At 40.4% G+C, this 14,954-nt stretch overlaps 1 protein-coding gene across 1 annotated transcript; it reads right to left on the reverse strand.

Annotated features, from left to right (window-relative positions):
• Positions 1-3,704: 3,704 nt before the first annotated feature.
• On the reverse strand, positions 3,705-10,648 carry LOC116036443 (polyunsaturated fatty acid lipoxygenase ALOX15B-like). Its single transcript, XM_031279970.2, has 12 exons — positions 10,532-10,648; positions 10,124-10,246; positions 9,915-10,018; positions 9,247-9,413; positions 8,936-9,079; positions 7,158-7,361; positions 6,870-6,956; positions 6,593-6,762; positions 5,557-5,678; positions 5,310-5,410; positions 4,161-4,331; positions 3,705-3,950 (listed from the first exon to the last, which is right to left on the reverse strand). Exons 1-12 carry the CDS (start codon positions 10,561-10,563, stop codon positions 3,771-3,773), a joined length of 1,605 nt encoding a protein of 534 aa, XP_031135830.2. The 5' UTR covers positions 10,564-10,648; the 3' UTR covers positions 3,705-3,770.
• Positions 10,649-14,954: the final 4,306 nt, after the last annotated feature.

The following is a 14,954-nucleotide window of genomic DNA, read 5'->3' on the forward strand; positions in this document are numbered from 1 at the left end:
CCAGAGCCGCATATTTTACATAAGAAGAGCAAACTACAATTCTACATAAATATGAGGAACACAGACACGGTTTTACAGGCAAAACGCAATACAGTCGCTGCTTCCTAAAACAGGAGGGAAGCTGGCAAAAAAATAGCCGACGCTGTAAATGCGTAAATCACAACGCTTATCAATATCACTTCCCCATCAGTCAGGACCAAGATCTGACCATAATTACACTTGTGCTTTCCATAAACTGTCGTTGCTTTAGTCTTTTATTTCAGTTGCAACCCTGGCAGTGGGAAGCCATTGTGAGAGCAAATAAAAATTAAAGCTGCAAGCAGCGATGGACGGGCCCTCGCTCCTCTGCGCGAGTCGGGGTCACCGGCGGTCGCCGCTCCTTGCGACCGTGCATTTGCGCGGCACTCAGACACCGCAAATCATCACCAATGAAAAGGGAACTCCCTGCTGCGTTCAATGATACCTCACACAAGACTCTACCTTAGATGGTTCAAATGTTATGAAAGGGGGCGTGGCTTAAGCATAGGGGGCGGGCCAAACCATCACCAATGAAGAAGCAACTCTCTGCTGAGTTCAATGACACCTCACACAAGACTCTTCCTTAAATGGGTCACCAGTTATAAAAAGGGGCGTGGCTAAATTATAGGGGCCGGTTCAACCCATCACCAATTAAAAAGGAACTCTCTGCTGAGTTCAATGATACCTCACACAAGGGTCTACCTTAATCGGTTCAATTGTTATGAAAGGGGGCGTGGCTTAATCATAGGGGGTGGGTCAAATCATCACAATCAAAAAGGAACTCTCTGCTGAGTTCAATGATACCTCACACAAGACTCTACCTTAAATGGTTCAAATGTTATGAAAGGGGGCGTGGCTTAGCCATAGGGGGCGGGCCTAACCATCACCAATGAAGAAGCAACTCTCTGCTGAGTTCACTGATACCTCACACAATGGTCAACCTTAAATCATTCAAATGTTATGAAAGGGGGTGTGGCTTAAGCATAGGGGGCGGGCCAAACATCACCAATGAAGAAGCAACTCTCTGCTGAGTTCAATGACACCTCACACAAGACTCTTCCTTAAACGGTTCAAATGTTATGAAAGAGGGCGTGGCTTAAGCATAGGGGGCGGGCCAAACCATCACCAATGAAGAAGGAACTCTGCTGATTTCATTGACACCTCACACAAGACTCTACCTTAAACGGTTCAAATGTTATGAAAGGGGGCGTGGCCTGAGTAAGTGGGCGTGGTTATATTATAGGGGCCGGCTCATTATCACATGTAGACCACACATTCTAAGTTTCATGTAAATCGGATGATGTTTGTCATATAAGGCGCATTTCCTGTTGCCAGCGGGGGGCGCTATGACCAAAAGTCAAATATGGCCTGTAGGTGTCCTCAGGCCTGGACCCTTGTCAATTGTGAGAATTTTCGGGCAGATACGACAACGTACACTCAAGTTACAACACTTTATTTGTTCATCGCTCAACACTCAAAATGGCCGCCACGCCACGCCCACACCGTCAGACGAAAAGTTTTTCTTTTAATAACTTTTCATCTTTAAGGTGTTGGGATGATACAGACCAAGTTTGAAGTACATACTTTATACACATACTTTTAGGCCTACTTCCTGTTGCCACTAGGGGGCGCTATGACTTTAAGTAAATATCGGCCTTTATTTGTCCTCAGGGTTGGACTCTTATGAATCCTGAAAAGTTTCGAGCCAATTGGTCAATGTACGCTCAAGTTACACCCACTTCCTGTTTCGGCGGCGAAACGCACAAAATGGCCGCCCCGCCACGGCCATGCCCTATGACGAAAAGTTTTTCTTTTAACAACTTTTCATCTTTAATGTCTTAAGATGGCACAGACCGAATTTGAAGTTGATCGGATGAAATCTCTAGGAGGAGTTCGTTAAAGTACGACATGTGGAAATGGCCAAAATCGCACTAATTTCGAACTTTGAAATCAAAATGGCGGACTTCCTGTTGGGCTTAGGGTATGGCTTCAATGACGTTTTTTGTACATCTTGACATGATACATATGTCTACCAAGTTTCGTGAGTCTACGTTAAACGCATTGCAGGGGCTCAATTTTTTTAACATTGTAGGGGGCGCTAGCGAGCCATTTTTGCGCGCCTATTCCCGAAACCCTTAAAATACGTACATTTTCACCAGACTTGATGCGACCGCCAAATTTGGTGAGTTTTTGAATATGTTAAGCCCCTCAAAAAGCCAATTAATTTGCCGGGAAAATAATTCCTTCAGTTTCAATAGGGCCTTCGCCGCTGTCGGCGCTCGGGCCCTAAATATGAAAACATAATTCAAACCGATGTGTGTCATTGGCAACACACGGCTCAACAAGCCGACAAATAGCCTATATGTAATTCCCTCCGCTGAAAATCTATATCTTTCATAAAAATACCCATCAGGGAATGTTAACAGGGTTGTTGCTCTCTAAATGTTTTAACTATGAGCGCACCCCTCTCTCCTCCTCTCCCCCCCCCCTCTCTCTCTCTCTCTCTCTCCCCCCCCCTCTCTCCCCTCTCTCTCCCCCCCCCCTCTCTCTCTGCACTCCGAGCTCCACCTGATCTTCTAAGAGCGGTGACGCCGTTATCAATCGAGCATTGATTGGTCAGTAGGCGGTGCTTTAACACCGATTGATCTCTAATCTCCAACATAACCTGCTCCCGACCAGGTTAGCTGTTCAGCATAAGTTACCATGGTGATTTAACCCAGCAACAAGTGATCCACCGTTGTGATACAGAAAACCCTGGGTTGAACCTGAAGTTACCTCGTTAACGCCAAATCTTGCTTCGTAGTCCAGGCCTCTGATGTAGTTAGGTAATGATGATAATAATAATCTCCCACTCATCATTATGTAGGTTTAGCAATACTTTATTTTGGTGTGGAAAAACCATACAATATAAATGCAGAAATTCACACACACAAATTAACACGACAACATAACAAGAGCAATTTCTAAAACATAAACAATGAATAGAATATAGAGAAATTAAAGAAGAAGTTACATTTTTAATCATTGTGAACAATAAATCAAATTTGTGTAGCACTGTGCAATTAGGGCTTTGCTGTGATTATTACATGATAAATCAGCCACATCATTTTATATTCACCATTCTCTAGCACAGAAAAAAGCTTGATTCAAAGTTTCGTCATCAGTAAAATGTTAAAAAAATAAAAACTACAGTAAACAAAGCTAAATCTACTTATAATATATATATATATATATATATATATATATATATATATATATATATATATATATATATATATATATATATTATAACTGGTACAGAACAAACAATCTCACATACAGAACAAGCTATAGCTCAGTTATCAGTGAAAGGCTACTACACAACACACACTGCTGTAGAGCAGCCCAGAAAATAATAAAATAGTCCAATGAGGGCAGACAAGTGCAAACTGACACATTTTGTTTCTGAAAGATACATGTGTTTATAAGAAACTTCTCAATGCAGCAGCTTCACATTTCTATTTTTCATTCGTAATTTATTTTAATAAGATGCCCTGTGTAGTCATTGATAAACTAAGAAGATTTAGGATGTGTTTTTTTTCACCAGAGTTTAATCAATCAGACTGTATACATAAACACAACAATCACAAGCAGTCATTTCTTTCCACTATAGTATCAGTTAAAAACAGAAACGTGCAGTTCTTCCCTTTCTCACTTGTGTTAATATGAAGCTGAATTTGGCCAACAGCTGAGGAGGTCACACCTTCTGCTATTTAAATGGCCACGCTGTTTTCTAGCTCTCTTGGATCCATGTATGTGTATGGGACCTCCAGCTTCTTGTTTCTGGCTTTGATGACCACACTTAACCCTTCAAGCTCTCCTTGAAAATCCTTAATCAGCTTGCAGGGAATCTTCTCACTGAAATGGTCCTCTGGGTATTGGCCAAGAGGGACCTAATGAGATAAATGATACATTTAAAAAAGACTGTTTAGAAATGTTTGAACTTAAACTGTTGGCTATATAATGTACAGTTGTAGTGAGCATGATTTCTTTCTGTGGCTCAAAGAGGATGTCTAGCCGTAATGACATAGTGAACTGCTTTTTACAACCTGAACATAAATGTGATTTATATAATAATATTTCATAAAATCTCTGGCACTTACGAAGTCAGACGACTGCTTGCTGAGTAGCCACATGGTGGCCATTCCCTGAACTGTTGTGTTGATGTCAGGGAATGTCTGCAGCATCGTGGCCTTGCTTGTTTTCCCCTTTGTGGTTGGTGGAGGAAGTTGCAGAGACACGGGAGTGTTGGGCATCCAGCTACCATAGTCATACTGCAATGAATTCATGATTGACAGATTACTGCTTAAAGCGTAACGCTCGCCAAAATGCAACCTAGGGTCTTTTTGTGAATGTACCCGAGTCAAACTTTTGTTTAAAAGCATAATTAGGATGGAAACGCCACTTTTAAGAATTACAGTATTTTTGTTTTCGGTCTTTTGAATGGGAGAGCTAGGGGCACTACTCACTAATCAATGATTTTGATGTGATCATAGTAGTGCTCCTAGGTCTCCCATTCAAAAGACCATTTGACCGAAAACGAAAATACAGTCAGTCAATCTTAAAAGTGGTGCTTCCATCCTAATTATGCTAACGAAAGTTTGACTCGGGGACATTCACAAAAAGACTCTAGGTTGCATTTTGGCGAGAGTTACGCTTTAATACTCTTTGAAGTCACGCCATGTCAGTCAATCGGTCAGTCAGTTCACCACTCTGGTCCACACTGATTCGTGGTCCCCAGAGGATAGATCCTAATCACTTTGGTGATCCCCTGACTTTTTACTTAGCGCCACAACTTTATTTGCTAGATTGTCATTAAATCTAGTTCACACATTCATGTTGGAATCACTTTGGTGATCCTCTGACTTGTCATCCAGCGCCATCATCACATCAAAATTATATTTGTCCAATCTTTATGACCAAATACCTGCAAAACTGACATTTCCATCCATCTCAGCTGTTCCTTGTGTTTTGTGCTAATTACTAAATGTTTGCATGTTAACATGGTGAACTAAGATTGTGATCTTGGTAAACATAAATACTAAAAGTCAGCGTGTTATCATTTTCATAGTGAGTATTTTAGCATGTGCTGCATTTAGTTTAAAGCATCACTGTGACTAAGTGCAGTGTCACAGACCTGTTAGCATGGCTGTAGACTCTTGTTAATGTCTTCCATCTTTCTTCAGTTCAGAACAAAACTGCAACACCTCATGAACCCACTCCACAAAAAAAGTTAAATTAAAAGGCTTCACTTGTCCAGCATTCACAGCTGAGTGCTGTCCTGAGCAAGTGAAGATCACCATGGTGACAAACTTGACCAACTCAGCCACGGTGGTAAAGCTCTGTGGAATTCCTGAGAATGAGAAGGAATAAACTGACTCAAAGACATCCAGATGACTGGTTGAGTTATGTTTGCATTATGATAATATAATATCTAAATGTGCACATAAAGCATCATTCATCACCATAATGAGCTTTTATTTATTTATTAAAACTCACCCGTGCTTGCTTGGGAAAGAAATCCATGTTCAAAAATGTCTGAAATCCACTTCTGCAGTTCGGAGTCTTTCTGGACCTCAGCGTCATTCTTGTAGTAGAAGCTGAGCACTCCCTGCACAAACCTTTGAGAAATGTAGGTAGGTAAAATATAAAACACGTTCCTTGTTGAGATATGCATTGTTATGCACTCTGCAGTAGTGAGACAGTCCTCATTGGCAGCGTCCAGGAGGTGAAGTGGCAGCTACCAATACACACTCTGTACTTTGGTCCATATGGGGACTTGAACCAGCGAGCCTCGGGTTCCTAACACAACTCCCTAAAGACTGAGCTACTGCCACCCCTTAAAGATTTGGAGCGAGTAATGATCTGGGTTTTACAGCGAGGTAGGCTTTGGTAGGCGTATTTTGGACATTTGGAGAGATCAGTCTTTATGCTAAGCTAAGATAATAGCCTCTTGGCTGTAGCTCCGTACTTAACACACAAACTTCTCACATCTAACTATGGGGAAGAAAGTAAATATGTTTGTATTCATACTATTTATGTAGGTGAATCATTCATTTCATTTAAACCCCAAAAGAAGTGCACATTTCATATTCTGTCATTCCAATACAGTCCCCTCTGCCATATTACAAATGATTATACTTGGATATCACCTCAGAGCTACAGGACTCAACCACACTGAATATAGTTTTTTTATTGAAACTGACACCTTCAATGTTTAAGTGTAGGGATGCCTCTCATGTCATCTCATCTCGCCGAGGTTCGTAAGTTTGTGAAGTATTTCAGGCAGGAATATTGATAAAATTTCTTAACCAACTGCCACTCTACTCAAATAAAGATGCAGTAGCTAGGGCGCCTGGGTAGCTGAGGTGGTAGAGTGCGTGCCCGTACTGTGGTAACTTGAGGTAACTTCATCAGTGATGTCAAAGTACTGTAGGTGTTCAGCCTGTTGTTAATGTTATTTGGAAAAAGTTAGCTACTAAAGAGGGCAGGATTTGGGCTCCTTTTTTCCCCAATATGGGGACACCTGTACTACCTTTGGATGATATCCCAAAGCTTGAGTCCATCATCCCTGTAGTAGAAGTTCGGCAAAGCCTCCACACCACGTTCAGCAATGTCGTCTGGTAGGCAGAGGGAGCTGTACCTCATTGAGGACAGTGATCTCTTCAGGATTGTCATCATACCCTCTCCACCAGAAGCTGCAAACTAGATAACAGTCAGATATGTAAGGAATATGTATATGTTAGAGACAAATACTGTAAATGACATTGAAAAAAAAATGTTGTTTAGTGAGCTTCTTGGTATTTATATACCTGTGTAAAAACTCCAGTCTCAGATATTAGAAGACTTCGAGCTAAGTAGTTGATCTGCAGAGTGTAGCGAGTGTAAGGTATGAGGAGCTGAGGGAAGGAGGGAACTCTGTTAGTAACACTATTACATGTTAACAAAGTCAGAAATCTGGATGCTTCTATACTACTTAGCAGTGAGAAATGCTTGCAAATAAATACACACAAACATGATTCATCAACTGTGGAAGATAAAAAAAAATCAAGTTGATAAAACTACAACTACAGTAAGTACAGTATTCAGCCTTCAGTTACCTTGTACAGTGGATGCACCATTGGCACATTACGCAGCAGTGACACTGCAAACACTTCAGCCAGCAGATGAGTGCGCAGCAGGTGAACATTGAGTTGATGCTCACTGAAATCTGCACTTCTCACAAAAATCTTGGCCATCAACCAGTCGTACTCAGAATCGGTAGGAAAGAAGATGGGGTTGTCATCTGCTGGAGTCTGCTTCAGCTGCAGGAGAAGGAAGGGGGATGTGGTTTATTCAATCCATTGGATCCATTTCCAGTACTGGTTAATACTGTTAAAGAATGTTCTGTAATTGTTGTATATTGTTGCCTATTTACTAAAGGTTTCTTCTGCTATTCAGTTAGTTGATCTCTCTTTCAATCTGTGTGCATCCTTGTCCCAAAAATGCTTGTTACTAACTTGGCTCTGGGGAGATTATTTCCTGGAGTCCTTTTGCCCAGCATGTTTCCTTGGACTAGGAGTTTTTTTGTGATTGTTGCGGGCAAAAATCCTTGATTATGCGGCACGTTTTCTTAAAAAATGCGATGGAATATGAGCATATTTATGCAATTTTATGTGATGAAATTGCGGGAACTTGCAAAAACTGCGGTTTGATGAAAAAGAGAAAAAAAGTGATTCCCCCAACACCCTGCTTTTCGATGATGTTCACATCGTGTAATTACGTCACTTCATAACGTTCCCATGGCAACAGGGGAAAATGGCTGCTCTTTTGTGAAGTAAACATAATATTTTTCAACTTTCTGCTAAGATATGTGTGACTTTTTTGCAACGAAAATGCGGGGATTATGAAATCATGCAAGCCCCGCATATTTTGCGCGGAAATCGACAATTTATGCGGCGAAAGTGCACGTATTTGAAAAAATGCGGCCCCCGAAATAAATATGCAGACTTTGGCTGATTATGCATTGAATTATGCCATCGCATAATCACGTTTTTCTGGAGGGACTGACTAGGGTGGCACCTAAATCATGGTTGCAGCTGTCCCAGTGGACCTGCTCCGCACCCTGCTATGCCCTGTTACACCCCGCTACGCTCTGCAGTGCCCTGCTGCGTCCTGCTACGTCCTGCTACGTCCAGCTACGTCCAGTTACGTCCAGCTACGTCCGGCTACGTCCAGCTACGTCCGGCTACGTCCTGCTATGCCATGAACTACTACAACTATTATTTCTGGTCATTTTCCAGTATCTTTATTGTGACTATTATTTCCACTGTTCATCATACCCTCAACCGGCACCGTCAGACACCACCTACCAAGAGCCTGGGTCTGTCCCAGGTTTCTTCCTAAAAGGGAGTTTTTCCTCGTCACTGTCGCATTAATGCTTGCTCTTGGGGGAATTACTGGAATTGTTGGGTTTTTGTATTTTATAGAGTGTGGTCTAGACCTACTCTATCTGTAAAGTGTCTCTTGTTATGATTTGATACTATAATAAAATGAGAGGAAATTCATATTTTCATTGAATCCCAGGTCAGAGCACAGGATCAGTTGATCAATGATTTCATGTCTAACTTCTTATGTCTTTGACAAAAGGAAAGAGGGGGGTAGGCTGTCTGGCAATTGCAATGAAACTACCTTAAATATAGCTTTTTCTCTAAACCACGTTCTTCATATGCAGTATGTTTGCTCCATTAGTAATTTTACTAAAGGTATTTCTGTCTACCCTGTATATACTGTATATATGACATATACAGTATAGTAGTACATGTCTGTCAGTCCTGGAAGAGGGATTACTCCCTAACCTAAAGCTTCACTGTAAGCTACATTTGAGTGCTAATCTCACCTGGATAGCAACTGGCATCAGTTTATCATCAGGTGTTTTGTGGAGCAGGACGAGTGGAGCCATCAAGTACTGCTTCTTCAAATTGATGATGTTTGCTTTCACTCCATCCAAACGCTTGTAGTCACACAGGAATATGTTGCCTTTCTGTTTGAAAGTGTAGTGAGGATGAGAAACTATTTGACTCACATGCATACAGTGTGGATATTACATACACTAAGTAAACATTCAACATGCAATTCCTAATTGAACATGTCATGGGACAGAACACGATTGTTCCAAATACTAAGGTCAATCAAGATCAGGACATTCACCTTCATTTCATTTCTCAAGCTACCCTGACCATGGAGGGAGACCATGTCATCAGTGACAGCAAAGTTATCAGGCAGAGCTGAACAACGTCGGATCAACATGGGGTTGACACCATTTAGATACTGGTAGCCAAAAAAAGCATCCTCCTTCCAATGTTCATGGACATAGTCTGGAAAATGAACAGAGTTAAACTTGACTGAGTTCCAAAATATTGGCTAGAAAATCTTACTCTACCACTGTTATCATCTTATGTGTACACTGCATGTGGAACTGAAGGAAAACAATGTGTTACACATGGACAAAGCATACAATTAGGAAACCCTCACATGTTTAGACACGTTTACTTCTGTCACCTTTTTGAGTCAAGTACAGAAGCCAATAAATTATTCAGTATTTAGTAGTTTGTTTTGTTGTTAGGTAGGAATGCAGTTGAATATCTGAGTAAATACAGTGTAGTGTACTACCAGGGGTGTAGCACAACATTCTGGGCCCTGTAGAAAGGCATTTTCTATGGGCCCCTCCCCGCATCCACAGCTATTCATTCTAGCATCTTTTGGGCCCTCCTTACATGAGGGCCCTGGGTACTCAGCCCCCCCCCCCCCAGTCCGTCACCCCTGTGTACTACTATAAATACAGTATCAAGTATTTCGTGAAATGTCCGTGATAGTACCTGATATTTCCGTCTGTTTGGAGCAGAACACCCGATTGATATCATCAATATTTGTCCAGTTCTTCTTGCAATCAGCCAGACCCTTAAGTTGCAGTTCAGTCAACCTATAAAATAAGAGTAGAGTAACTTCATTATACTGTCTTAAATCACATTGATAGTCAGGTGCATAATAACACAGATAGATTTCTGACAGAAATTGAGGACCTCACCCAGTGGCTGCAGTGTAGGGAAACTCTGTGGTCTTAGTAAAGGAGAAGCGGATCTCACAAGGCAAAGAAAGAGGGTCTGTTGACTTCATGCAGTGGGGTATTCCCTCTACATACACATGCCAGCTGGAATAAATACAGAAGAGCAGAGAGGTGAGGAACTTTGGACTACGTACCAGTGTAACTGCCATTTATCTAAGAATAATGTACTGTCCTTGGCATGTATTTATTTATGTAATTTTGCAGCATACTGTATGTTATAGTAAACCCTGGCAGGTGTAACAACGTCATATTGTGGTTCATTTCTCATTGTGTGCCATGAATGTAGTATATTAACCAAAGGTGGAGGAGGTTTGGAGGCATGTTAGCTTTGGAGTGCATGAAATAAAATGTGTTGTTCTGAGCTCTCACCGATAGTCCTTCTCTCTTTGATCCAGTTCCATCTGCCGACTGTACCTGCCAAGATGATGGTTGTCTTCAAAGACTCTCAGAGCTTGGAGAAAGAACCACAACACAGTTTGAATTTGTTTATACTATATGTACAGTATAGTATGTTGGCATGAATTTACTCCAGCCTCCTTATAGAGCGGCTTGCAGAACGTGTTTTTATTTTATGCTTTCTGTGGTCAGTGAACAGACTCAATATTACAACACAAAGCAACTTACATTAAGTGCATTCAACCATTTGGATACAACCCAAAAATTGCAAGAATCATGCAACTTCATCAAATATGCTGAACTGCTTCAAGTGCTACTTCAGCCATGCTTTAGTTTGTTAGAAACATTGCCCGTTTCTTGTTTTTGGCTTTCTAACTCTCATGTCATTTCAGACTCTGCCACTCCCTCCTGCTCTGTATGGACCTTTTTCACAGCAGACATTTTGACTTGTCATAGTAGGAAAAGCACAATTGATCACCTTAACAATGGCTCAATTCCATCAAGTGTCCCAGTAAGCACACACACACACACACACACACACACACACACACACACACACACACACACACACACACACACACACACACACACGAACAGAGAGAGTTTCCCAGTAAGCTATTTCAGTGAGTCAGCATGCACAATACCAGGGCCTCTCCTAAGTGGAATGCAGCCATCAATAATGGTTAGAATACACCTGTGCTTTTCCTACTATGACATGTCAACATGTCTGCTGTGAAAAAGGTCTATTACCTGCTCATTCCATTAAACTGGCCTGTCCTACCCCCCATACTCACCTGCTCCTAATCAGCCCCTTATGTACCAGTCCATTTCCTAAATTCTTTGCCAGATTGTCTTGTGTGTTACTGTCTAACTCCAGCCAGTAATTGTCTGTTCTGTCCCTGCTTGTTTTTGGACCTTGGATTCTGTTTTCCCATCTTCGGTTTGGTTTGTCTGTGTGACTGATTTCCTGGATTAACCCTGCATGAACACTGATAAGTAAACTGAACTTTCCTTGCAATTCTAACTCGTGAGATTGGATTCTTGCCTACCGTTTTGTGAAACCTGCCAGCTACATTTAAAAACAGCCAGGACATCAAACAAGAGATGAAGAAGTATTTGATAACCAAGAACTGAGCCGTAACATCTCAATAATTATACAATTCCTAAATGTAAAAGAGTGGAGAAAATCAAACTTGTGCAATATAATCACAGTATTTGATGAATAAGATCTCATATAGGCAACCTTGAGGAAGCATGTAATACATTTAAATGGAGAGAGGGATATTTCAGACTCACTGTTCCATCGGTGAATTGTAAAGCTCCTTTGAGCCACGTGCGTTTGCTCTCCCCATCTGTTCCTACCAGCTTAATGAAGACATTGTTAAAAGTGGCGGCAAAGGCAAGATTGCCAGTGGATACAGTCACTTCATAATTCACCATTTTCACTCTGGAAAGCAGCAGAGTCCTGGTGGGGAGAGATCAATAATAACCATTCTCAGCATGGATTAGGTTAACTACCACTAGATGAAACTGAGTGCAACATTTTTTTGAAATACAGGTATCACAATGAAAATGGCATTATAAGACCTACTATTAAATTGGTCTTTTAAATTTCATAAAGCCTTTCTCTTACCTGTTAATGAGACCAAAATGTTCCTTTGATGAACTGTTCTTTTGATAAAAGTAGTCACCATTTTATACATACACTTTTGTGGGAGTGTCCTGTCAGTAGGAGTAGTAAATAGTCACCTGGGGTGATGAAATGCTGATATGACGTGAGCGTCACAGTCAAATGAAAATATCAAAAGAATAGTTGGGGGGAGGACCATGGCTGTTCATGTCACGTTTACTTGTTCAACCCTGTTGGTCCTGAGACTTGTCCATCTTGGCAGCTAATGGCTGTCAAACAATCAGGGACATATGATCTGTTTCCTCATACTTCTGGCTCGGTGCCTGCTTCCCTGTACAGACACGTATTCCAATGTTCTTTTGTGTTTTGGGGAGTGAGGAAGTGAACACACCTGTTGGGGGTTTTCTGTGAAACGTATTAGGGTTGCACAATTTATCAACGAATTATCCACTTTAAGTTTTAACAATTATTTTACTAAACTTTCTCTATTTGTAGTGATCATTCATTTTACTTGCAAAAAACATCATTGGGAACCACCCATGTTATTTTTGGTTAATTTGGTTGAAAGAAACCAATATTTCTGATAAAGAAACTTTGAAATCGGGTCAAATTTGAGTCAATCCCTTTGCTACTAATTTCAGAACCTTGACTTCATTTTTCAAAACTCTAGACACAAAACTCCAAACGATCATCACATGTAACACAGGCTGTCCAATGTTCAAAACACTGCATGGTGCATTCATATCTTTAAAAAGATCTTGCACTTGCACAATCATTGGATCAAAGACTAATTGATGGTGAAATACCACTGAAACGTTACTTTAGATCACCCACAAAAAAGCTACCCATAGTTCACTGGGTCATTGTTCATACAATCATTAAATATTGTAGTACAAAATAGGTAATACATGTTTCATTATGGTACTAGATGTAAATACATCCCTGTAAAAGTACTGCAGTAGTAGAGAGAATACTACAGACAAACCTGAAATGTATTGATGAAAAACAATACAGTACAATCACAACATAGGTTGATTTCAATCAAAGCAAAATAATTAGCTACGAAATAGAAAAGAAAAGACAGTAGTACTGTAAAACATCAAATGTAGTGTTCCTCAACTTGCTTGTACTGTAAAAAGCAAAACAAAGAAGTGATTACTGTACTTCTACATATTCATCAACTCTGTCTTGTGGATTTGGCCGCAGGTTCTCATCTACATCGCAATTAGCCAAACATTTTGGAAAAAACCTTCGGCCATGGCGAAACAATGTGGTACGAGTATATATGTATATGTATATGTACAGTATATATATAAAGTATATATCTCAATCATCAGTAACAAGTTGGCAGAATTGGACAAGCAATTCCAAGGGCCTGCATGCATACAGTGCAGTACTGTCAATACTGTAAATAGTCTCAAAGGTGGTACATGGGACCATAGAAACAGTGTCTGGTAAACAGTAGTAAATTACAGTAAAGGTAGTACATGGGACCATAGAAATAGTGTCTGGTAAACAGTAGTACATTACAGTAAAGGTAGTACATGGGACCATAGAAACAGTGTCTGGTAAACAGTAGTACATTACAGTAAAGGTAGTACATGGGACCATAGAAATAGTGTCTGGTAAACAGTAGTACATTACAGTAAAGGTAGTACATGGGACCATAGAAACAGTGTCTGGTAAACAGTAGTACATTACAGTAAAGAATGATGATGAGATATTACATCCATAGATAATGTAGTCTAATTGGTTCATGCTCCACACTAACTGGTGACAATGAATCTCGCTATCTTTAAATTTTTATGATCTAAACGTGGAATATTGTTTGTCTGTTTCCATACGACTAGTCATTAAGAGTTATGCAACAGTTACTTATCATTTTGAGCAGTTGTATGGATTGATAGTTAGATCATTGTAATGAAATGAATAGACAATCATCTGAACTGTAATGTGTGAATTGCCTTTTGAAATAGTAGTACTTTGATGTTAAGTTGTGTCATAATGAACAGCTGATCTTTGTTAAATGAACAAATGATCTTTGGTTTATGTGTATCAAGCAATTGAAAAAAGTGTTAGAGTTTTGAAAAATGTGTATTTTGATCATTGGTTGTGAGTTTTGTGTCTAGAGTTTGGAAAAATAACATCAAGGTTCTGAAATTAGTGCCAAAGTGATTGTAAAAAAACTGTAATATATGAATATGTTAAATGTGTAGAGGAGGAGCAGAGACTGGGGGAAGGATGTGATCCTGAGAGACTAAGATCTGAATCTGATGGAGGTCTCTGGTGTCAGCTGAAGACACCTTTGTCCAACATGTCCAGGATTTCAGGAACACACTCACACTTATTTCATGCTTCTCTCAGTCAGCGTTGTCGGGGCGATGTGGACGGCGATACAGTCCCTTGCAAAAGTATTCACCCCCCTTGGTACATTACAGCCTTTAGTTCAATGTTTTTTTAATCTGAAGTTTATGTGATGGATCAGAACACAATAGTCTAAGTTGGTGAAGTGAAATGAGAAAAATATATACATAAAACTATTTTTTAGAAATAAAAAAACAGAAAAAGTAAATGTTCATAACTATTCACCCCCCTAAAGTCAATACTTTGTAGAGCCACCTTCTGCAGCAATCACAGCTCCAAGTGGCTTTGGATAAGTCTCTATGAGCTTGCCACATCTTACCACTGGGATTTCTGCCCATTCCTCCTTGCAGAACTGCTCCAGCTCCTACAAACCAGAGTGGTGATTGGTGGAACAGTGGAAAG

Source organism: Sander lucioperca, chromosome 17, assembly GCF_008315115.2.
Source record: "Sander lucioperca isolate FBNREF2018 chromosome 17, SLUC_FBN_1.2, whole genome shotgun sequence".
NCBI lineage: Eukaryota > Metazoa > Chordata > Actinopteri > Perciformes > Percidae > Sander > Sander lucioperca.

Coding starts and splice junctions, on each gene's coding strand:
- LOC116036443 (XM_031279970.2), bottom strand. CDS start 10,563: ATGGAACTGGATCAAAGAGAGAAGGACTATCG. Junction 6,957..7,157: donor TGGTGCATCCACTGTACAAG/GTAACTGAAGGC, acceptor TCCTTCCCTCAG/CTCCTCATACCTTACACTCG. Junction 5,411..5,556: donor TCTTTCCCAAGCAAGCACGG/GTGAGTTTTAAT, acceptor TCTCATTCTCAG/GAATTCCACAGAGCTTTACC.